We start from the raw sequence: 22,158 nt of genomic DNA on the forward strand, positions 1-22,158 counted from the left end.
AGAAGTTTAAGTACTCTGGGTACTTGAAATGATTTTTTTATTAGGGAAATGGGGATTTGTATTAAATGTATGTTTCATGAAGTTCCTGTCGTCCGCTGAATAAAGTCCAAAGTCTCACTCTGTTGCCCAAGCTGGAGTGTAGTGGTGCAATCTCGGCTCACTGCAACCTCTGCCTCCCAGATTCAAGCGATTCTCCTGCCTCAGCCTCCTGAGTAGCTGGGATTACAGGTGCACCCAGCTAATGTTTGTAGCTGGGATTATACCACACCCAGCTAATTTTTTGTATTTTTAGTAGAGATGGGGTTTTGCCATGTTGACCTGGCTGGTCTCAATCTCCTGACCTCAGGTGATCCACCCGCCTCAGCCTGCCAAAGTGCTGGGATTACAGGCGAGAGCCACTGCGCCCCGCCAGAACACTACTTCTTCAACCACACATCTGCTCTCTCCTCGGTGGGTTTCACATCTCAGAACTGGTGCCTTTGCTCAAGCAGTGCCCACAATTTAAAATGTCTTCCCCCACATTCTGCCCAAAGAAGTTCTCGTCTCTGAACACTGACCACTTTCTCCACATTCTCCCACAGCCTAATGGCCTTACTGAACTAAGCCTTCCTTTGCTGTAGTGCCCGAAAAATACCCTATCTGCTCCTACAAAGAGGTTGACATTGAGATGTCTCTCTCTAGTGCTAGTCCCGCAGTTCACAAGGCATCATCCCACAGGTGCCCAACGGTCCCTGAGACCCTTTTTGGAGTTCTGCAAGGTCAAAACTTCATAATCAGAGTAAAAGGTGGGGTGTTGCCATGTGTCACCATGTGAATATTTGCACTGCAGATGCAAAAGCAAGGATGGGTGAAACACATCTCAGCGGAAATCTGAACAGTGACACTGACCTGTGCCACTCATTATTGAAATCTTCACCACCATGCACTTGTCATAAAAGAAAAAGTCTGCCGGGCGCGGTGACTCACGCCTTTAATCCCAGCACTTTGGGAAGCCAAGGTGGGCAGATCACCTGAGGTCAGGAGTTCAAGATAGCCTGGCCAACATGGTGAAAACCCATCTCTACTAAAAAATACAGTATTAGCCAGGTGTGGTAGCGGGTGCCTGTAATCCCAGCTACCCGGGAGGCTGAGGCAGGGAGAATTGCTTGAACCTGGGAGGTGGAGGTTGCAGTGAGCTGAGATCGTGCCACTGCACTCCAGCCTGGGTGACAGAGTAAGACTCTGTCCCCCCACCTCCCAATAAAAAGAAAAAGCCAGTTTCCCGTAGGAATGTTCTTGGTGAAGCAGTACCGATTGCTAATTTCATTAAATATCAACCCTCGAGTATATGTATTTTAATATGCGTGACAAATGGGAAGTCTGCATAAAGCACTTGCATGGTGAAGTATGACAGCTGTCCCCAGGAAAAGCACTTGTGCAGTTGTCTAGTCAGCAGACTTAGCCACTATTTTCATGGAATACCATTTTTGCTTGAAAGTACAACTGACCAGCTGGCTATTTTGACTTGGGTTTTTAAACGACATTTTCTTTCTTTTCTTCTTTATTTTTAAGATAGGGTCTCACTCTGTCACCCAGGCTGGAGTGCAGTGGTCTGATCTTGGCTCACTGCAGCCTCAAACTCCCATGATCAAGTGATCCTCCCACCTCAGCCTCTCTCATAGCTGGGACCACAAGTGCATGCCACCATGATATTTTTGTGGAGACTAGGTCTTACTATGTTACCCAGGCTGGTCTCCAACTCGTGGGCTCAAGTGATCTACTTCAGCCTTCCAAAGTGCTGGGATTACAGCTGTGAGCCACCACACCAGGCGAACAAATGGACTTTGTAAAATACTGTATAATAAAATGTGTCAATATTTGGAAGATCTGCATAATCTAGTCTGATTTTTTCGTTTGTTTTTTGAGGCGCAGTCTTGCTCTGTCACCCAGGCTGGAGTGCAGCAGTGTAATCTCAGCTCACTGCACTTCCACCTCCTGGGTTCAAGCGATTCTCCTGCCTCAGCCTCTCAAGTAGCCGAGATCACAGGCATGCGCCACCACACCCAGCTAGTGTTTTTTTTTTTTTTTTTTGAGACAGTCTTGCTAGGTCACCAGGCTGGAGTGCAGCGGCGCAACCTCAGCTCACTGCAACCTCCGCCTCCTGGGTTCAAGCGATTCTTCCACCTCAGCCTCACGAGTAGCTGGGACCACAGGCACGTGCCGCCATGCCCGGCTAATTTTTTTGTATTTTTAGTAGAGACGGTGTTTCACCGTGTTGGCCAGGATGGTCTCTATCTCTTGACCTCGTGATCTGCCAGCCTCAGCCTCCCAAAGTGCTGGGATTACAGGCATGAGCCACCGCGCCCAGCCATTTTTTTTTTTTTTTTTTGTATTTTTAGTAGAGATGGGGTTTCTCCATGTTGTTAACTCCTGACCTCAGGTGATCCACCCACCTCGGCCTCCCAAAGTGCTGGGAATACAGGTGTGAGCCACCATGCCCAGTCCAGTCCAATTGTTTTTGAGATGGGAGTCTTACTATGTTGCCCAGGCTGATCTCAAATTCCTAGCCTCAAGTGATCCTCCCACCTCAGCCTCTAAAAGCATTGGTATTATAGGCATGAGCCACCAAACCTGGCCAAGCCAATTATTTTCCAAATAACCAGGGCATGATGTAAAAAATCATATTTGGGTAGAAGATCAAAGTGCAGGTGCCAGCAATAGATTTCGATATAACAGAGTATAAACAATTCATTGATACGGTTCAGATTGTACATTGTAACTAACATTTAAGAAAAAAACACTCAGCTGAGCATGGTTGCTCACATCTGTAATCCCAGCACTTTGGAAGGCCAGGGTGAGCAGATCATGAGGACAGGTGTTTGAGACCAGCTTGGCCAACATGGTGAAACCCCATCTCTATTAAAAATTTAAAAATTGGCTGGGCGTGGTGGTGCGTGCCTGTAATCCCAGCTACTCAGGAGGCTGAGGCAGGAGAATCACTTGACCCTGGGAGGCAGAAGTGGCAGTGAGCCAAGATCACGCCACTGCACTCCAGCCTGGGCAACAGAGTGAGACTTTCTCAACAAAACAAAACAAAACAAAAATCACTTGTCAAATTTTGATCTGAATAAGCTTTTGAGTTATTCCACCTCTTCCAACTACATATCTATGAGGCCAGATTTTCCTTAACCGAAAGAGCATATTACAACAGATTGAATGTAAAATATATATGAGAATCCAGTTTTCTTCTATTAAGCCAGACACTAAAAAAATTTGTCAAAATATAAAACAGTCCGGGCGCGGTGGCTCGTGCCTGTAATCCCAGCACTTTGGGAGGCTGAAGTGGGTGGATCACAAGGTCAGGAGATCGAGACCATCATGGCCAACATGGTGAAACCCCATCTCCACTAAAATACAAAAAATTAGCCAGGCGTGGTGGCACGTGCCTGTAGTCCCAGCTACTCAGAAGGCTGAGGCAGGGGAATCACTTGAACCCAGGCAGCAGAGGTAGCAGTGAGCTGAGATCGAGCCAGTGTACTCTAGCCTGAGTGACAGAGTGAGACTCAGTCTAAAAAAGAAATAAAAGCTTAAGAACTGCTAGATTAACTAAGCAAATGACAAAAATGATTGAACACATAAAACTAGGGGAAACTATGAAAAGGTAGTGAAGGAAGAGATTGAAGAGATAGGCTGTTGGAAATAAAGCCAGGCTGGGTGTGGTGGCTTGTGCCTGTAATCCCAGCACTTTGGGAGACTGAGGCAGGCATATCTCTTGGAGCTCAGTAGTTTGAGACCAGCCTGGGCAATATAGGGAGACCCTGACCTGTCACCACAAAAAGTACAAAAACTTAACTGGGCATGCCTGTAGTTTCAGCTGCTCCAGAGGCTGAGGTGGGAGGATCAACTGAGCCCAGGAGGTCAAGGCTGCAGTGCAGTGAGCTGTGATCGTGCCAGTGCACTCCAGCCTGGGTTGCAGAGTAAGACCCTGCCTCAAAAAAAAAAAAGAAAGAAAGAAAGAAAAAAAAGAAAGAAAGAGAGAGAGAAAGAAAGAAAAGAAAGAAAAAGAAAGAGAAAAAAAGAAAGAAAAAGAAGAAAGAAAGAGAAAGAAAGAAAGGAAAGAAAAGAAAAGAAAAGAAAACCAAGTACCTAGCCTTGGCCAACATGGTGAGACCCTATCTCAACCAAAACAACAAAAGTTACCAGGATGTTTCTGGTGTCTGCCTCTGGTCCCAGCTACTCAGGATGCTGAGGCAAGAGGATTGCTTGTACTCAGGAAGTCAAGGCTGCAGTGAGCCATGTTCACGCCTCTGTACTCCAACCTGGGTGACAGAGCAAGACCCTGTCTAAAAAAAAAAAAAAAAAAAAAAGAAAGAAGAAAAGAAAAAGAAAACCAAGTATCAATTTTAAGAAAATTTTAGATTGTCTAATGATATGAAAATGAGTTTGTGGTCCAGGTGGGGTGGCTCACGCCTGGAATCCCAGCATTTTGGGAGGCCAGAGTGGGAGGATCACTTGAGCCCAGGAGTTCAAGACCAACTTGGGCAACATAGTGAGACCTCATATCTACTAAAAATATAAAAAATTACCCAGGGCCGGGCGCGGTGGCTCAAGCCTGTAATCCCAGCACTTTGGGAGGCCGAGACGGGTGGATCACGAGGTCAAGAGATCGAGACCGTTCTGGTCAACATGGTGAAACCCCGTCTCTACTAATACAAAAAAAAAAATTAGCTGGGCATAGTGGCGCGTGCCTGTAATCCCAGCTACTCAGGAGGCTGAGGCAGGAGAATTGCCTGAACCCAGGAGGCGGAGGTTGCGGTGAGCCGTGATCGCGCCATTGCACTCCAGCCTGGGTAACGAGCAAAACTTCGCCTCAAAAAAAAAAAAAAAAAAAAAAAAATTACCCAGGTGTAGCCGCATGCAGTCGTAGTCCCAGCTACTCAGGAGACTGAGGTAGGAGGATTGCTTGAATCCAGGAGTTTGAGGCTGTAGTATGCTGCACTCCAGCCTGAGTGACAGACCCTGTCTCTGAAAAAATAGATAAATAAATAAGATATTCATTCCAATAAATTATTTTATATATACCTCATAATAAAGATGTTGAATATATTTTTTTCTTCTTTTTTTTTTTTTTGGCCAGGATCTGTTATTAGGGTTCAACATGATGAATATATTTTTAAAATCTCTGACATAACTACACGGATTAAGAAGATTCAGAGACATGAACAATATTGTTAATATCGAAACATTCTCTAGATATTAAGAATGCAGGCCACTTTACGACTTTAAATTTAGTGGGGAAGTCATCAGAAGAGTTTGATATCGTTCGCTGTCGTTAAATCATGGTTCAGATGGAGCCCTCATTTAACGAGTGAGAGCCACATCAGACAAACAATCACTCTGTAAGGAGCTGCAACCTAAAAGCCTCGCCAGTATTTAAAAGCAAGCTCCAATGAATCATCCTTGCTCAAATGCCATTTTCCTTGGAATCTTCTGACCTTCCCTCTACTCCCAAAGCAAAATGAATCAAGCCTCCCTGTCTTTGGTGCTCCTTACACCCCGCGAGTGCGCTCAGCAGCTGAGTGACAGTTGTAACTGCTCCCTGGGGTTGGGTTGGGTAGGGCAGGAAGGTAATAATAACTCAATAAAGGTTCCCTGGAGTTTTTAAACCAATGAAGTTTATCACGTGACAGGGAAACAGGCCCATCAGAGGCAACTCGCCCAAGATTGTTCAGTAAGTCCAAGAACCCGAAATAGGCAAATCCCTTAGCCTCCTTTAATAATGATATGGTCTTTTCACCGTATTATTAGAGCAGGTAAAAAGATTTGCCTATTTCCTTTCTGGCCCGGAGCGGTGGTTCACACCTGTAATCCTAGCACTTTGGGAGGCAGAGGCGTGCAGATCACCTGAAGTCAGGAGTTAGACCAGCCTGGCCAAGATGGCAAAACCGCGTCTCTACTAAAAATACAAAAATTAGCTGGGCGTCATGGCGCGCGCCTGTAATCCCACCTGCTGAGGAGGCTGAGGCAGGAGAATCTCTTGAACACCGCAGGCCAAGGTTGCAATGAGCCGATATCGCGCCACTGCACTCCAGCCTGGGCAACAGAGGAAGACTCATCCAAAAAAAAAAAAAAAAAAAATTGCCTATTTCGTTTCAGAGCATTGCGCTATACCCTCCAGATGAATAATAGTCCTTGAAGTCAGTCCTGGCATCTGGAAAACTAGGCACTGAAAAATAGAGTCAGCTGCCCAAGGTCACACGCTAACTAGGGGTGAAGCCTGGATTTCAAGGTCAAGCCTCTCTCCAGGTAAGGAGAGGGAGTCAGGAGCGCTAGGCGGAAGCAGAGCTGGCGGCGGCTCTGGATGTCCAGAGTGAGCTGGTGCCGCTCGGAGGCGGTCTGGCCGCTTTCCCCCGGCCTTGGCTGGGCCTGCACGGGGAGATTGCGCGGCGCCCACCCGGGGATCCGAGATGCCCTCGGAAGCCAATCTGTGTTCTGGGCGGATCACACCCCGCTGTCTGTAGCCAATAAAACCCTGGATCGTGCATCCCACCCCCACCAAAGGGAGATTGGCTGAAACCGAGGACCCGCGCGCGGTCTCCGTGAGATTTCTCTGCAGGCTGATGAAACACGTGGCTATCTAGCAGGGGCCCAAGTACAGGGTGTCTACACTTCAGCAAGAAAGCGCAGCGCCCTTCTCTCGTTCCCTTCTAGCGTGCAGTCCCTCGCTGGGGCTTTTGTATTTGTTGTGTGTTTAGTTGGATGGGGCGGGAGGGAGGCAGGGGAGGGAACAGTGCGAGAAATCCCCTGAATGTGTCTGACAGGGGAGCAGATCTGACAGAGTTGGGGGAGGAGGACTCCAAGTTCCTCTTTCCTCATTCTCTCCAGCTAAGCAGAGTCAGTGCAGAAGCAGTGTCTCACCTCGACTTCCAGTGTGAGTGCAGCCTTTGCCCCGCCTACCAGAAATTCTGAAGTTGCCTCATCCCCGACAGCTGCAGACACCTCAGTCATGATAATGGCGGTCATTATTTATGAAGTACTTATTACGCGCCCTCCTTGAATTAAGTGCTTTACAATTACTATCTCACCTAATCCATCACTCTTGCCCTTCCCCGAAAAGAGACCCTGTGAGATGGCTGCCATCACAACCCTCCATTTACAGATGCGGCCTGAGGCTCCGGGTAACTTATGCAGATTCATAAGGCTGGAAGAGGTAGAGACAGGGTTTCAATCACTGTCAGTAAGACTCCAAATCTATTTGTTTATACCACTTTCTCCTGTCTTTCTCTCCACCCACCCCTTTATCCAGTGTCCCGGAATGGGATATCTGTCAGGCAGGTATAAGGGGATGAATGGCATCTGGCAGTACAGATGCTTCGGGTGCCTTCTGAATCATCACCCATTAGAATATTTGTATATTAGGGAAGCTTGCTGCTAAGAGTATTGTCATTTAATGTTTTGAAATCTGATGAGAGCAAGACTCCTTTTCAAGAAAAAAATAAAAAATAAATTTTTATCAGAAGTTTCTTGAATTATGCTCCTAATTTTAAGGGAATCGTCAGTTTTTTTATACCAGTGGTATTAATTACAACAAATCAGTGTGGTAAAATCAGTAAGTTAATTATCAGAAATCCAGTGAATGAAATTAATCTAACATTGTTTACAAATCAATGAATAGTATTCTACAACAAATATTCGAACAAATGTAGTTCATCAAGCATTCATAACCTTTTTTTTGAGACAGAGTCTCATCTCACTCTGTTGCCCAGGCTGGAGTGCAGTGGTGCCATCTCTGCTCACTGCAACCTCCATCTCCTGGGTTCAAGCAATTCTCCTCCCTCAGCCTCCTGAGTAGCTGAGACTACAGATGTGGGCCACCGTGCCCAGCTCATTTTTGTATTTTTCGTAGAGACAGGGTTTCACCATGTTGGCCAGGCTGGTCTTGGACTCCTGACCTCAGGTGATCCACCCTCCTCGGCCTTCCAAAGTGTCAGGATTACAGGCATGAGACACCTTGCCCGGCCCTGGTCCCTGGTTTTAGTTTTTTTGTTTTGTTTTGTTTTTGAGACAGAGTGTTGCTCTTTCCCCCAGGCTGGAGTGCAGTGGCACAATCTCAGCTCACTGCAGCCTCTGCCTCCCTGGTTCCAGCAATTTTCCTGCCTCAGCCCTGGGTAGCTAGGATTACAGGCACATGCCACCAGAACCCGGCTAATTTTTGTATTTTTAGTAGAGATGGGGTTTCACTATGTTGGCCAGGCTGGTCAGTTTTGGTTTTAATCTAATCAATTGTAACCAAAGGGGAGAAGAGAGAATTTATCAAGGAAATATTTTGAAAGCTAACGGCTGACTGACAATTTTCCTGTGGTGATAACAGAAATCAACACACTAATTCAAGAATCACTATGAACTGCAGACAAAAGAAATAGAAAGAAAACTGCACACAGATTATTAATAACAAAACTTCAGGAAATAAAAATGAAGAAAAATTATAAAAAATTTCTAGGGGTGGGAGAAGCAGATTACCTTCAAAGGAGTGTCACTTGGCCAGGCGCGGTGGCTCATGCGTGTAATCCCAGCACTTTGGGAGGCCAAGGCGGGCAGATCACCTGAGGACGGGAGTTTGAGACGAGACTGGCCAATATGGTGAAAGCTCGTCTCTATTAAAAACACAAAAATTAGCCAGGCATGATGGCACACTCCTGTAATCCCGGCTACTTGGGATTACAGTAGCCGAGTGTAATCCCACTCTGTGACTTAGGCTGGAGTGCAGTCTGTGACTGATCATAGCTCACTGCTTCCTGGAACTCAGGCTCAAGCAATCTTCCCACCTCGGCCGCCTGACTAAGTGGGACTATAGGCAGATGACAATATACCTGGCTAATTTCTTGTATTTTTCTCTAGAGACAGGGTCTGCCTAGGCTGGTCTCAAACTCCTGGGCTCAAGTGAACCTGAACCGCCCGCCTCCACCTCTCAAATTGCTGGGATTACAGGCGTGAGCCGCCACACCCGGCCTAAACTTCTTACTTTTGACGAATGTGCATGGTAATGCAAAATGTCATTATTAGGGGAAGCTGGATGGAAGATATATACGTAAAGTCATTTCAACAGTATGTGTTTATTTTACAACATGGAGGTGTTTATCTTTCCATGAGTGTAAAGTACAAAAGGCAGGCTCATGGTGTTGTCAGAAGTCAGAACACTGGTTTCAGGGCTGGGGGCCCGGGGAGGGGCTGGGCATGGTTGGCTTTGTGATCTGGGGGCTGGTGTGTTCCATCGCTGAATGTCTTTTGAGCTGTGCACTTACCAGGGCCGTAAGTCACATCTCAAGAAATGTTCATAAGTTTCCCAAAAAGTAAAACGAGGATGGGAGGCTTGTTTGGGACCTCAGGTGCTTATCCAGCCATGAGCCCTGGCCCAGATGCTTCTAGAACTGAGAACATTCCAAGTAGAAGTGGCAGAGCCAAGGCCCTGAGGTGGGAGCGCACTGCTGCTCGTCCCCAGCTGTGAATGGGGTGTCCTGGTGGGAATCAGTGCCGTGTGCACTGCAGGGCCGGCAGGTCCATGTCCACATTGTGGCTCAGGGCAGCGAAAGCCAATCTCCGTCCCCTCCACAGGGTGGTCAGCCTGTCAGCAGGTGGCCAACTGGTCCTCCTGGGAAATGGTGCCATCCCAGATACTGGGTGTATCTCATCCACAAATAGGGTGCTCAGCAGTGGTGTCAGCCTGGTGAGCCTTGGTAAGGGCAGGTGCAGGATGCTGAGCCTCTTTAGTCCCCATGCCCGTCTCAAGGCCACTCCTTCCGTGGGCCCATCCAGCAAACAAGATGGCCGGGAAAGAAGCCGGCTCCATCCACAGGGTGTGCTGTTCTGCTCACCTCAGGACCAGCATCATCCTCCGTCGTGATTCTCTTTGGTGGGAGTACTGGGAAAGCCTGCACTGGCAGCTAGAAGGCAGCTGGTGGTGGCGAAGCTGCGGCAATGGCTGCAAGGCTTTTAGCCTCGCCCGGCTTCTGGGACAGTGGCAGAGCTGTCCAGCGCCAGGGTCCCCGGCATAGTCACGCTGACTACAACTGGGAGCCCAACATACCCCTGGTGCCCCTCTCGTCCCAGGGCTGGGGCTTTTTGTGCCCTGGGAGGGGAATACGCCCAAAGGTTGGTACAGAGGCCCTGGGGCATGCTGCTGGCTGGCCAGGGCTTCGGGGATGCCACGCTCCTCTCTCTCTCTCGTGGCCTTGATGGGACAAGCCTCCCCATTGAACGGGATTTTCCAAGGTGTCTGGGGCTGCGGGGTTCGGGTTAGGGTTCGGGTTAAGGTCAGGGGTTAGTGTCAGGGTTAGGGCTGGGAGCTGGCGGGGTGCCCCCTGGCTCCAGTCACAGTCATTTGGTGAAGGAGCCAAATACAGGTGCCCATGTTGCAGTGGGGATATCTCCTGACCTTCCTCTTAGTCCTGATGGGCCTGGGCAGGGCCCGGTGTCAGGGTCCCCATGGGCTTCCTGGGCTAGGCCTGTCCCATGGTCCCGGGGATGTCCAGGACACAGTCAGATGGGACACGGACCCAGCAGCTCTGCTCGAAATCATAATGGGGGAACCAAGGGCCCCCCACATCCAGGTCCGTCGGGAGCTGGGGCATTGAACTCCACTCTATATATCGCCAGGAATGGCGAGGTCTTCTCTGAGCCAAGGCTGGGCTGGACACAGGGTAGGTGTTTTCGCGGACTGCCCCACCAGGACAGGGTATGAAAGGACGAGGCGCCCGTGGTGGGGGAGCTGACCAAATGGTCTGCGGGCCCTGGGTTGCTGGGCCGGGAGGGGGCTGACCGTCCCCCTTGCAGAGGGTGTTCCTGCCAGGTGAAGCCAGCACGGGCCTGGGTGCCGAGGACCCTTGTTCGGGTTTGGCTGAAAGGAAAACAGGCATGGTCGGCGTCTCCAGTGAGCCCATGTAGGCCTTTCCGGGCTGGGTCCCAGGTGCCTGGGGTCTGACACTGAGGACACGCCTGTAGTCTGCTGATTCCAGAGGGAGGGGAGCGTGCAACCTGGGGTGAGGAGGCCGTCTGGGGATGGCAGGTGGCTCCTGGGACTGCCCCCCAGAGTCCAGGCTGGCTGGGGGCTTCCTGCCACACACCCTCCTCCCAGGGCTACAGCCGCCAGGCAGAACTCAGGTGGGAGGGGGCCTTGGCTGTCACCCAGCCCCCTTGCCACCTCCCATGGGGACCTGTCTCCAAAGTGGGTGATTGGGCCTGGACGTGGGTCACCCTCTGCTCTCCTGAACTGCCCAGTCCATGCCAGCGCTGACCGTTCCCACATCTGGCTGAACTCTGGGCTCGGCTCTGGGACCGGGTTCCCCCCTGCGTCCTGTCCCTGAATGCTCTGGGGGTCAGGGACACTGATTCCCTCATCTCCCTGGCTCAAGGCTTGTGGTCCTGGCACCCTTGAAGGGCTGTGCAGGAGTAAGGGGCCTCTGCTGCTCTCCGAGGCTGTCAGTGCTCACAGGGAGGGACGGGGGCTCCCACAAATGAGTCTGGCTCCTCCGGTGCCCTTGAGGGCCCCATGAGGGGGACAACGGGCCACCATGGAAAGTGGGAGGGGGCTTCTTGGAGGTTCTTGCCCACATCCCCCTCCTGCGTGCACAGCACATCCAGTCCACATGCACTGAGCGCCTGCCCTGAGGACCGGTGGGCCTACTGTACTTTCTTACGGTCTAGGAGGAAGAGGAGGAAGAAAGGCTGAAGAGGGAGGGCCAGGTAGTAGGGTTGGGGGTCCCAGGCATTTCCCCACTGTTGACTTCCCCAGAGGGTGACTCGGGAGGGGACCTGGCACTGGAGCCCACCTGGGGATGGCAGGTCCTTGTGCTTCTTTGTGGGCCTCGAGGCCCACAGATGTTTTAACACCTTTTCATCATCCATCACCCAGGTACCGGAAAAGAAGTTCCGGAAGCGTGCCCACAGGCCAGACCTTGATGTTCTCAGCAGGTGCTCTAGGGACAGGGTGGGCATCAGGCCAGGAGAGTTCCCTGGCAGGGGTCAGAGCCCATACCCCGTGGCCACTTCAGTCTCCCACTGGGCGGTGCCGGATCCTTTTGTGGCCGCCTCAGTGGTCCAGATGTGCACAGGAGGCTGTGGCTGGGGGGCGGCCTGGGCAGGGCAGTGCTCACCACACTCCCGACTTTCATCTGGGTCATGTGGGGGATGGACTCGGTGTCACTGTGCCCTCCCAGCCCACCCGGCCAGATCTCCCTCTGGGCCAGAACTGAGGATCATGAGGACAGTGTGAGGAAGCTCCCTCGGGTCAACTGGGGTCTGACCCCAGTGCTCCCCAGGTCACAGGTGGACTTACGCCTCCAAACCTTGCAGATGATGCCCGTTATGGGCATCAGCGCCTGCTCCCCGTCCAATACATAAACATCCCAGAGGCGCAGGGTGAGGCCGAGAGAGATCTGTGGGGACAGCAGGCGTGGGAGGACCTGGCCCTTCCAGGCTGAGGCTGGGGCTTAAGCTGGGCCCATTGGGGCTTCAGTCCCCAGAGTCAGTGACCCTCCCCATGAGGGTGGCCTGACCCTTCTGGGAGGCTGGGTCAGACAAGGTCTTGCAGCTCCTCATGGGGGGGCACTCATTTCAGTGGGGATGTGGCTTCTGGAGAGAGGGGCTTGAGGCTTCCCTGAGCCCTCCCAAGTCAGATCCTGGCCCAGTCTGCCCATGAGGTTGGTCCTCAGCCCCGGCCTCTGCCTTGGGATGATCCTTCTGGGGCAGAGGGTCTTGCTGTGTGTCCTGTGGGGACCCGCATGGGCCTCCTGTGGGCTGGGGGTGGGCCAGACCCCCGAGCTGGGGAAGCAGGGCACTGCACGGCAAGGAGGGTCCCTGAGACTCCCTGTGCCTCCTTACCTCATCATTCAGCATCCGGAGAAGCCAGCCTAATGAGGAAGCCTGTGCACCTAGTCCTTCCTTGTGCTGATGGGAGGAACAGAGGTGCTCAGGGCCCCCTGGGCTGCTCTAGAAACCTCCCTCTTCCAGGACCCACTGAAGACCCCTCCCTAAGTGCAGAACACTGGGCGGTGTCCAGGGCTCCCCACAACACCTTCCCCTTCCCACACTCCCGGGGGACACACTGCCCTTAGCCCTGCTCTGCGGGAGCTGGGCCCCAGTCCCTGTGCCTCTGTCTCCTCCAGGGCTGGAAAAAAAACCCAAATCCCAGCCCACGGAGAACCCTACGTCCCAGGTCGGGCCCTGGCTGCCACTCAGCCTGTCACCAGCCACCGGGGGGCTCCAGCCCCCCCCCGCTCCTCCAGCCCCACGTGATGCAGGGCCTCTGGAGAAGAGTCCAGAGGACCGTAAACTCACCAGATGCCACATGGTCTTGGGTTGTGACGAGGGCACCACATGCTCCTGATGGTCTCGGAGCCCCTGGACTGTCCCGCCATTTGGGCTGTGGAATCCTGAGAAGCCCCCAGCTCATCATGAAATCAGAGCCCTCTCCCAAGATGTGGAGCCATCAGCTGGAAGAGCTGGGCAGCTGCAGAGGCCCCCAATCCCCGAGGCCTCCCACCCTCCCATCTGCTGACCCCACGATGCTGCCTTGGCCCTGGGGAGGAGGGGTGGGAACATCCCCTGGAGCCTGGCTGGAGGTGCTCCTGGAGGCCTCCTGGGCCAGGGTGCTGGGAGGGCAAGGCTGACTTTGAGGCCAGGACAGAGGGTGGCCAGAACAGAGTGGGTGCTGGGCTTCTCGGTCATCTCCTGGAAGTGGCGTCGGGCCAGAGGACACGGGATGGGGGAAGATGCTGCCACCTGGGCTCAGTCAGCCCATTTGTGGGGACCGAGGGCAGCTGGAGCCCAGGCAGCTGAAGGGCAGGAAGACTCTCAGGGAGGGGAGAGTCAGCTGCACAGAATCAGAGCCAGAGGGCGTGGCTCCAGGACACACAGGGCGGCCACAGGGAGGATGAGATGTCCTCTGCTGATGGGGATGAAAGGCGTCTGACTTGGGCTCTGGGGGTCAGCCCCCAGCTCCTGTGGGACCCTCAGCAGAGACATCCTAAAGGCTCCCAACAAGCTGGCGACACAGGAAGGTGCCTTCACTGAAAGTTGAGATCACCTGGCCAGGGTGAGCATCCCCGGGTTTGGTAGCAAGAAGCCCCAGGGGCACCTGTCCACCTACCCTGTGGGAAGTGCCTCTCACTGGCCAGCAGCTGTGCCAGTGCCCAGAATGCGTCCTCTTCGGGAAGGTACAGTAGGAACAAGGCGGCCACCTGGCTCAGGTCTCTGCAGTAGCCCACCTCCTGCAAGAGCCAGAGTCACCGTGGAAGGACATCACCATGGAAGGATATCACCTGGGTGCTGAGGTCACCTGGGAGGACTCATGTCATTGGAGAAGACAGAGGTGACTGGGGAGGCTTCCTCTGAAGAAGAGGCTTCCTCAGGATGCAAATTCATTTCATTTCATGACAAGAGCCATGTCCATCAGACACTTCAGCAACTGATCGAAATGTCTCCTGAGAGCACTGTCCTGCATGCGACCCCGCCAAGCTCCTGGGCTTTGTGGGCAGCCCCAGGAGGAAGGTGTCATTTCTTGCTCTGAGAAGTGGTGGTCGGGCCCAGGTGACACCAGGAGTCAGGGCCCTGACTCCTTTGTGACTCAGTTTGACCCCTTGAGACCACCCCCCTTGCTTGGAAGTTTATGCCAGCAGTGAGCTAGAGTCATGCCTTCTATATCCTGGTGGCTCACAAATACTGACTTGGAAAGAAGCAACGACACCCCCAATAGACACCCACGCCAGGGAATATGGCCGTGAATATGGGAATATGGTCACTGCCCAGAATACTCACCGGATTATACTCTGCGTAGGCCAGCAGGACGTGGAATAGTTCCCGCTGCCTAGGAGACAGAGAAAGGGGGCTTTCATTTCTTTTGTGGAGATGCTATTAGTTTCACTTTGTCTACAAACCCTAACAACAAATCCCATTTCGCGTTCAGATGATTCACCAGACAAGCGGTGAGCTCTTCAGGGCCTTTGACTGTTTAAGAAATGTTTCAGTAAAGTCCACATCTATGAAATGCAGGTATCCCAGTTGGACAGTGAGTTGACTAATCATTTTTGCTTTGATTGACTTTTTTTTCAGTTTGCACACACGCCAGTTCAGTCTTTGGGTGTACAGTTCTGCCATGGTTCTAACCCAATGTGCAGAGTCTCCCGGCCACTGCTCCAGCCCCTCCTGGAGCGACTCGTTCATCCTCCACGACTCCAGAGTGGCCCCTATGCAGCCCGCCTTCCCCATTCTGTCAGCTCCTGGTCACCCAGACCGGCTCTCAGTCCCCCTGGTTTGACCTTTCCCTCAATGGCCTATGAATGGGAATCCTACAGTGGTAGCTTTTCGAGTCTGGCTTCTTTCTCCTAGCAAAATGCATCTAGGTTCCACCCACGTTCGTGCGGGCATCACTGGCTCGTTCCCTTTTCTCAGCGAGTCTTCTATTTCAAGGGAGAACCAACCTTCCTCGCCCCATTCCCAGGCTGATGGTCGTCCCCAAAGGCCCTGTGTGTGAGTGATGATGAATGAAGCAGTGAAGGTGGCATGCAGGTTTCATGTGGATGTCAGTTTCCAAGTCACTGGGCTCAATATCTGACACTTTGGGGACCTGTGGTTCAAGTGCATTGAGCTTTGTGAGCCACTGCCCAACTGGCTGCCAAAGTGGCTGTGCCATGTCACATTCCCAGCAGACCCGGATGAGAGTTTCCAGGACCCTGAGTGCCCCCAGCATTTGGTGCTGTCAGTGCTGCCTGGGGAGGCTCACGGGCCCTCCATCCTGCCGCCCTCCCGTGGGTGCTACCATGGGTCCCCATGGCTCAGGGAGAGCACTTTTCCCCATTGTGCATGATTTTCTTTGCTGCCTTCTGTCTCCTCAGGATCCTCTTCGCTTCTGGCCCCACATGTTCCAGCCTGGCCCAGGGCTTGGAACCTGGGAGCTGCTCGGTCCCTGGTGCCGGCTGCTTCCTGGGCCAGGAGAGCACTTGGCAGCTCTGTCATCCTTCCTGGGTGACCCTGGCTTCTGCTCCAGGGAAGTCCCCATCCCTCTGGTTCACCCCATCTCCACTGGGGCCCTGTGGCTCCCGTGGGCTTACTTGATGCCATATCGCTCCTGGAAAAGACTGTGTCTTCTGAGGGTCTTCCTCACGTCCAGGTCGATCTGGTGCACCTGTTGACAGGACCTCTTCCCCTTCTCCTTCATGAGCTGTAGGGCAGGGCCAAGAGGAGGAAGCAGCCTCAGAACAGAGGGAAGACTCCCTGCCCCAAAATGCAGTCATCCCACAGTCAGCACTTCCGGAAGGAAGGAAAGAAGGAAGATTTCCTTCTGCAGAAAGCTGCTTTTTGGCTTGTTTCTGAAGCCGGGGAGGGTCCCCAAAGCCGAGCTCCTCTGTGGTGTCTATGTGGCCATCTATGCCCAGGATGTGCATCTGGCCAGCACACACATGCCCCAAGTGGGGCTTGATGTTCGTTCCCTGCAGCTGGAGACCTGGGCCCCTGACACAGCCTGGCCTGTTTGTTGGGCTCTGGCTTAGCATACCTGGTATTTGCTGGGGTTTTTCGCCTTGATGTCATCAATGTTGAGGAGGACCGACCACACCTGGCCCCGGATATTCATGGGAATGCCCTCATAAACACGGCGAATGAGCTGTGGGCAGAAAACGATCTGGTGACTCGGGCCAGGGGCGACCCCCACGAGGACCAGATCCCGAGAATTCTGTAAATTATTAGTTTTGGCCCCGTGATTCCTCAGTAGAGGTGAGGTCAAGCTGGGGCAGGGTCTCCCTTCCCAGGACTGAAGGAGAAAATGGGCACTCAGAGTCCTGAACTCTGATCTGGACCTGTTCCTTCCTTCGGGTCACCAGGAGGCCGCCCTCGCCCCGAGCTCCGGTGGCTCCAGCCCTAGATTCAGATTCCCTTCGAACAAGGTGACTCTCACACCAACGGGTAGCAAAGCTGGCGACCAGGCCTGTGGTCCTCTGCATGAGGACAGTGTGCCACCCGCCCTCTGAGAGGCTGAGGGTGCCAGGCCACAGCCACGGGTGCCTGTCCCCTGTCCCTGCAGAGAGTGGTTCTGGGGCCTCTCCCTCCACACGTTACTTTTTCGCTCTTCTTATATTTCTCCCATTCGCCCAGCATTTCCCTCCACTCGGTCTTGCGTCTCAGCTCCTGCCGAATTTGCTGTCAAAGGAGGAATGCTGGAGTTAGCGGAGCCGCCAGGCTTCTCAGAGCAGCCCGTGAATGCTGCGTCTTGGGTTCTGGAGCCCTGGTGGGACCCAGCTGGAAGGAGCCAGGGAATGGCAGACCCTAAGGGCTGACAGCCTTTCAGCAAATGAGCGCCAGTGGGCTGGCCTTGGGTCCCTGGGATGTGCCATTCTCAGGCCACAGACACACCAGTCATAGGTCAGGTCCCAGCCTCTAGGTGGGGTTCTGACACAAGTGGGCAGCTGCCCCCAAGCCACGACTCTGATTCTCACTTTGGAATTTCATCAAACTGCCAGAGATACAGTGACTTGGGGTCAGGTCCAGCAGGGAAGCTGCCCCTCCCTGTGACAGCGTGTTGCTCCCACCCACCCCCACCCAGGCTTGCTGCCTCCTCCACCTCACCCACCACCTGCCCAGTCCCCCTGTCCCTGGGTCAGGCCCCCCATGCATCAGGATCTTACCTTGACCTCCCGGGAACTAAGAGGGGGCAGCTCCGTCTCACTGTAAGGCAACCAAGCAGAGCTGAGGAGCTGCACAGGGCTTGGAGCCGTCCGGTCTGGGAGCCGACCCCCAGAAAGAACTGGCTCTGTCCCATCCAGCTCAGGGCTCAGCCTGGAAAAAGGCACAGGGAAGGGAGGACGGGGGCTTTCCTGTGGGGCTGACTCCCGGGAGGGGCCAGGACCTGGGAGGAGCGGGAGTGCAGGGCCAGCCTGGCCTGGGTTACTGGGGCCCCTGGTGTGGGGGGGCAGTCAGGCTGCACAACGGGGTGCCCCTCCTGGCCTAGAGGTGGTGCTTTCTGCTAGAGCTGAGAAAGGTGGGCCATGAGATGGGATAGGGGCTTCCCAGGGTGGGTGACCGGGCCCTGACAGGAGTCCCTTCAAAGTGCTCACGTGATGTGGAACTGCCGGGGTCTCCAGAGCCTGGCCTGAGACCTGTGCAGTGCACCCAGGGTGTAACTGGGACCCATCGCCCCCTACACACCCAAGGCCCTCGCAGGTCTGACCTCCCAGCGTCCACCTGCCTCTCCCTGCACCCGAGCCACACACCCTGCATTTTAGAAGTGGCAGGGCTCATACGCTCCCTCCACCCTACCTCCCCCGGGATCCTCTGTCTCTCCATGCTATGATCCCTGAGGAGTGGGCGCCAGGCTGGGCTCCTCTTACCTAGCCCCAGATCCCTTCCCAGCACCAGACCCAGGCTCTTTTTTATTTGAGACGGAGTTTCGCTCTTGTTACCCAGGCTGGAGTGCAATGGTGCGATCTCGGCTCACAGCAACCTCCGCCTCCTGGGTTCAGGCAATTCTCCTGCCTCAGCCTCCTGAGTAGCTGGGATTACAGGCACGTGCCACCATGCCCAGCTAATTTTTTGTATTTTTAGTAGAGACGGGATTTCACCATGTTGACCAGGATTGTCTCGATCTCTTGACCTCGTGATCCACCCGCCTCGCCCTCCCAAAGTGCTGGGATTACAGGCCTGAGGACCCAGGCTCTTTAGCTGCAAGCTCTGCTGCCATTTTGGCCTCACCGTGAGATGCCCAGAACAGGGTTCTGCCCGTCTTCTCCCTCATTCCCCTAGGGCCACAGCCCCCACTGTCCCTGTGCCTTTCCCCTTTCCCCATGGGGACAGGGAGGGCTATGGCTCTAGGGAAATGGGGGAGAACAGGGGCAGGTGGGCCCTCAACAACAGGCCCGAAGCTGGGGCAGGTGTCCCTTCACCCTATGGCCACAAACCTTGGATCTCACTGGGGTTGTCTGTCAGTGGACAGGATTAGACCCTCAGGCTACCCTGCTCCTCTTGTGCTAACTTGGAGATGGAACTGCTGAGAGCCCAGGGGCCTGATCTAGCCCCTTCTCCATTCCCACCCGCTCCCTGTATGGGCCCCTCACCTCTGGCCTAACAACCTCAGGCAGGGCCTGCAGGGGAGCCAGGGAGGAGGTCTGACCCTGGGAAGGAGGTTGGCCGGACCTGGGGAGACATGGCCTCAGGGCCTCAGGAGGTTTTTTCTAAAAGCAAACCCATCCCTGAGCTGAGATAGGTGCTTTAGGGGCTGAGGGGAGCACAGAGGACTCACTGCACAATTCCAAACCGATCCGTGCGGTTGTGGATTTCCACAGGCTCAGGCTCCATGTCCGCTGGCAGCCCAGCTCGGTGTCCCTGCAACCCAGAGGGAGCCTTGCTGAGGGGCCCAAGGTAAAGGGTACAAGAGGCCTGGGGGCATTGGCCACCCGTCCCCACCCTGTGCTCCTAGGGAGCCCAAAACCCTTTGACCAGGGCGCACTGGCAGAGGTCCCCCTCCAAGGAGCAGACCGACCTGTACCTTCTCATATTTGAGAATGATGTCCTCTCGCTCCTGTAATGTATGTTCTGTCATCTCCATCTTGTGAGACAAAATCATCTAAAGATTACACTGCACCTGAGAACTTCAGAGAACACCTGAACCGCTCCCACTGGGCTCCCAGATGCTGGCTGGCTGCGTAACCCCCATTCCACCACTGCCGCCAGGTGAAAAGGGGCCAGACGCAGCGGCCCACACCTGCATGGGTCTCTGGAGTCTCAAGCCCCAAGCTGGGGTGGGCATCTTCTCAAGGACGTGAGAACAGTGGGACCTGGTCAGATAATCCCGTGTCCCCAAATGCCATGAAACAGGCACACACCTGCCCTGGCAGGTTGAATGGTGTCTCCTTGCCTAAATTGAAGGGCCCATGATGGGCTACTCCAGACATGTAGAGGCAGACTGGGGTCAGGGACCAGAGGTCTCTGTACAGTCGGCCTCCTGAGATTCTCAGGGACCACAGAGATGTCCAGTTTCCCACAAGGAACAGGATCTCTCCTGAGTGCTCCGTCCTACTCCACTCATCACTTGGGCTACCATGGCCCTTCAGTCAGAGCAGCGACGCCACTTTAGGAATAACGCCAGTTGAGCAGAAGGGTGTTTGGTTGGGGGATGAAAATGATCTACTGTCTCCAAAGCAGCCTCTGTGCTCGTGGAAACCACGTCTCTGGGGAAGGGACGGCGGACTCCACCATTCTGAGCTCTCCACATAGGAGGGGGCTTCATCTCCCTGGGTCACCGAGGACCAAGACCCAACAGGGGGTCCTTGGTCCTGGAGAACACCTAGATGGACCATCCCTTCTGGGAACACCCGGGGCAAAAGGAGGGTGAGGACTCGATAGGACCAGACAGAGAAAGAAATACTTGGGGAGAACCTCAGTGCCTGGACCCTCTGAAGAGGAGGAGAGAGAGTCTCCCTCCAGCCAGCCCTTCAGGGAGTCTTCATTTTCCACAACTGCCCAAAGGCTGAAGGCTCCCCATTCACTCCTGGACAAGAGATTGTGTGTGCCCAGTGGGTCCCACAGCGACCATCAGGACCCAGCTTAGGCCACAGAGGTGTTTTGATGATTCATCCCAGTCAATCTGTGGATTCATCCCAGTGGCTCTGCCAGGGCCAGTTTCTGCCCCATCGGGATGGAAAACCCTGGACAGATTTGGGATGCAGAGCAGGGAGGCCACAGGGTTCAGGCCTGAAGTCCCTTTCGGCACAAGGCAGGCTGACAGCAAAACCTAGGGTCACGTCTGGATTCCCAGACTGATTACTGCCTCTCTGACCCCAGAAGTCTCACCTGTCGAATGGGTACATTCGGGGCAGCACTCACCCTACGGAGCCACCATGGGGACGAAAGAGACAATCGTCTACACGGGCAGCGTAGAAGAGGCACCGAGTGCTCAGGGATCACCCTCCTTGGCAGCTGCCCAGAGGCCAGCATAGCCCACACCATAGCCACTGTCCCCAAGTCAGCATGGAGAGAAGAGAGCAGGTCACACTCACCTGATTCTGATGAATCAGCTGGCCTGGGTTATGCCTCTCAGGTAGAAAATCTCTGAGTACACAGAAGTGCTCACAGATGCCACTGTGTGTGTGTAGCCACTGTAGAACACAGAGTGAGGCCAGAGAGCACAGACAGGTGCTAGGCATAAGTGGCATTCCGAGGTCATGGCACGCATCACAATGGGGCCTTGCCCAGGTCAGCAGGGCCCAGTCAGCGTCCTCCACTACCTGAGGCTTCAACACGCCTGTGTGCAAGGTGTCTGTGCACCTGTGTGCTCACGTGTATGTGGGTAAATGCATCTGTGCACATGTATGTTGCTTCTCTGGCCAGGCCTGGCTGCCCCACTCATGTGTGCACCCAATTCCTCGTCACTGTCACCCCCGGGGCCCAGGGCCAGCATCAGAGCATCCATGGGTGCTCCCTGACCTCAGTCCTCCCCACCCAGGGTGGTCCTGGGCTACACATAGGGGTGGAGGGAAGTGACTGCTGCTGTTGAATCTCAGAATCAAAATGCTAATACCATTACCTAATGGACTTTTTAGTATCTCTAATGGTCTTAAAAATACTGTCTCTAATGGTATCGCTTTTTTATTTCTGATATTTTAATTGGGTGTTTTGCTCCACGACCCTTGGTTATTCTAGCTAGAGGATCCTGTGGGGAACGTGCCCGGCACCCAGTAGGGGCTCACTCTTCCAGACATGTTCTCTAAAATCTGCCTCGTCTGTCCTTCCACCCAGGGCCTACGGGATGCCAAATTCCAGGGGCCAGAAAGAGCTTGGGACAAAAAGAACATTGGAGGGGAAGGCTTTGACCTGGGCTGAGTCTGCTTGTGCCATCCAAAACGGGAGGCTCAGTAACTGAGAGAGGGCGTCCAGAGGCCCCAGTGCAGGGCCCTCCTGATGGACACCTGCTCCCCTGTACTCATTAGCAACCTCACCCATCCTACTCTCAAAGCACAGTTGGCCCTTGTATCTGGGAGCTCTGCACCTGTGCATTCAGCCAACAGCGGATGGAAAACATTCAGAAAAGAAATTGGATGCTTATGCCTCAATGAACATGTGCAGAATTTGGTTTTGTCATCATTCCCTACACAGTACAGTATGACAACCATTTATATATTATCTGCATCGTATTAGGTA

General features: G+C 53.7%; 1 protein-coding gene across 1 annotated transcript; it reads right to left on the reverse strand.

Annotated features, from left to right (window-relative positions):
* Positions 1-9,555: 9,555 nt before the first annotated feature.
* On the reverse strand, positions 9,556-21,060 carry LOC135275747 (TBC1 domain family member 3G-like). Its single transcript, XM_064378268.1, has 13 exons — positions 19,508-21,060; positions 19,262-19,344; positions 17,652-17,691; positions 17,086-17,166; positions 16,526-16,633; positions 16,083-16,192; positions 14,791-14,839; positions 14,123-14,243; positions 13,312-13,406; positions 12,856-12,921; positions 12,311-12,410; positions 11,805-11,951; positions 9,556-10,873 (listed from the first exon to the last, which is right to left on the reverse strand). Exons 1-13 carry the CDS (start codon positions 19,583-19,585, stop codon positions 10,476-10,478), a joined length of 1,476 nt encoding a protein of 491 aa, XP_064234338.1. The 5' UTR covers positions 19,586-21,060; the 3' UTR covers positions 9,556-10,475.
* Positions 21,061-22,158: the final 1,098 nt, after the last annotated feature.

Source organism: Aotus nancymaae, unplaced genomic scaffold, assembly GCF_030222135.1.
Source record: "Aotus nancymaae isolate 86718 unplaced genomic scaffold, 86718_ANA_hifiasm-v0.15.2.pri h1tg000018l, whole genome shotgun sequence".
Classification (NCBI taxonomy): Eukaryota; Metazoa; Chordata; class Mammalia; order Primates; family Aotidae; genus Aotus; species Aotus nancymaae.

Bases quoted from the DNA above. Each gene is read 5' to 3' on its own strand.
- LOC135275747 (XM_064378268.1), bottom strand. From the start codon at position 19,585: ATGATTTTGTCTCACAAGATGGAGATGACAGAACATACATTACAGGAG. The intron at 12,922-13,311 runs GTGAGTTTACGG...TCCTCCCATCAG, and splicing joins CCAAGACCATGTGGCATCTG to CACAAGGAAGGACTAGGTGC. The intron at 10,874-11,804 runs GTGGGCTCCAGT...TTTTCCTTTCAG, and splicing joins CAAGGACCTGCCATCCCCAG to CCAAACCCGAACAAGGGTCC.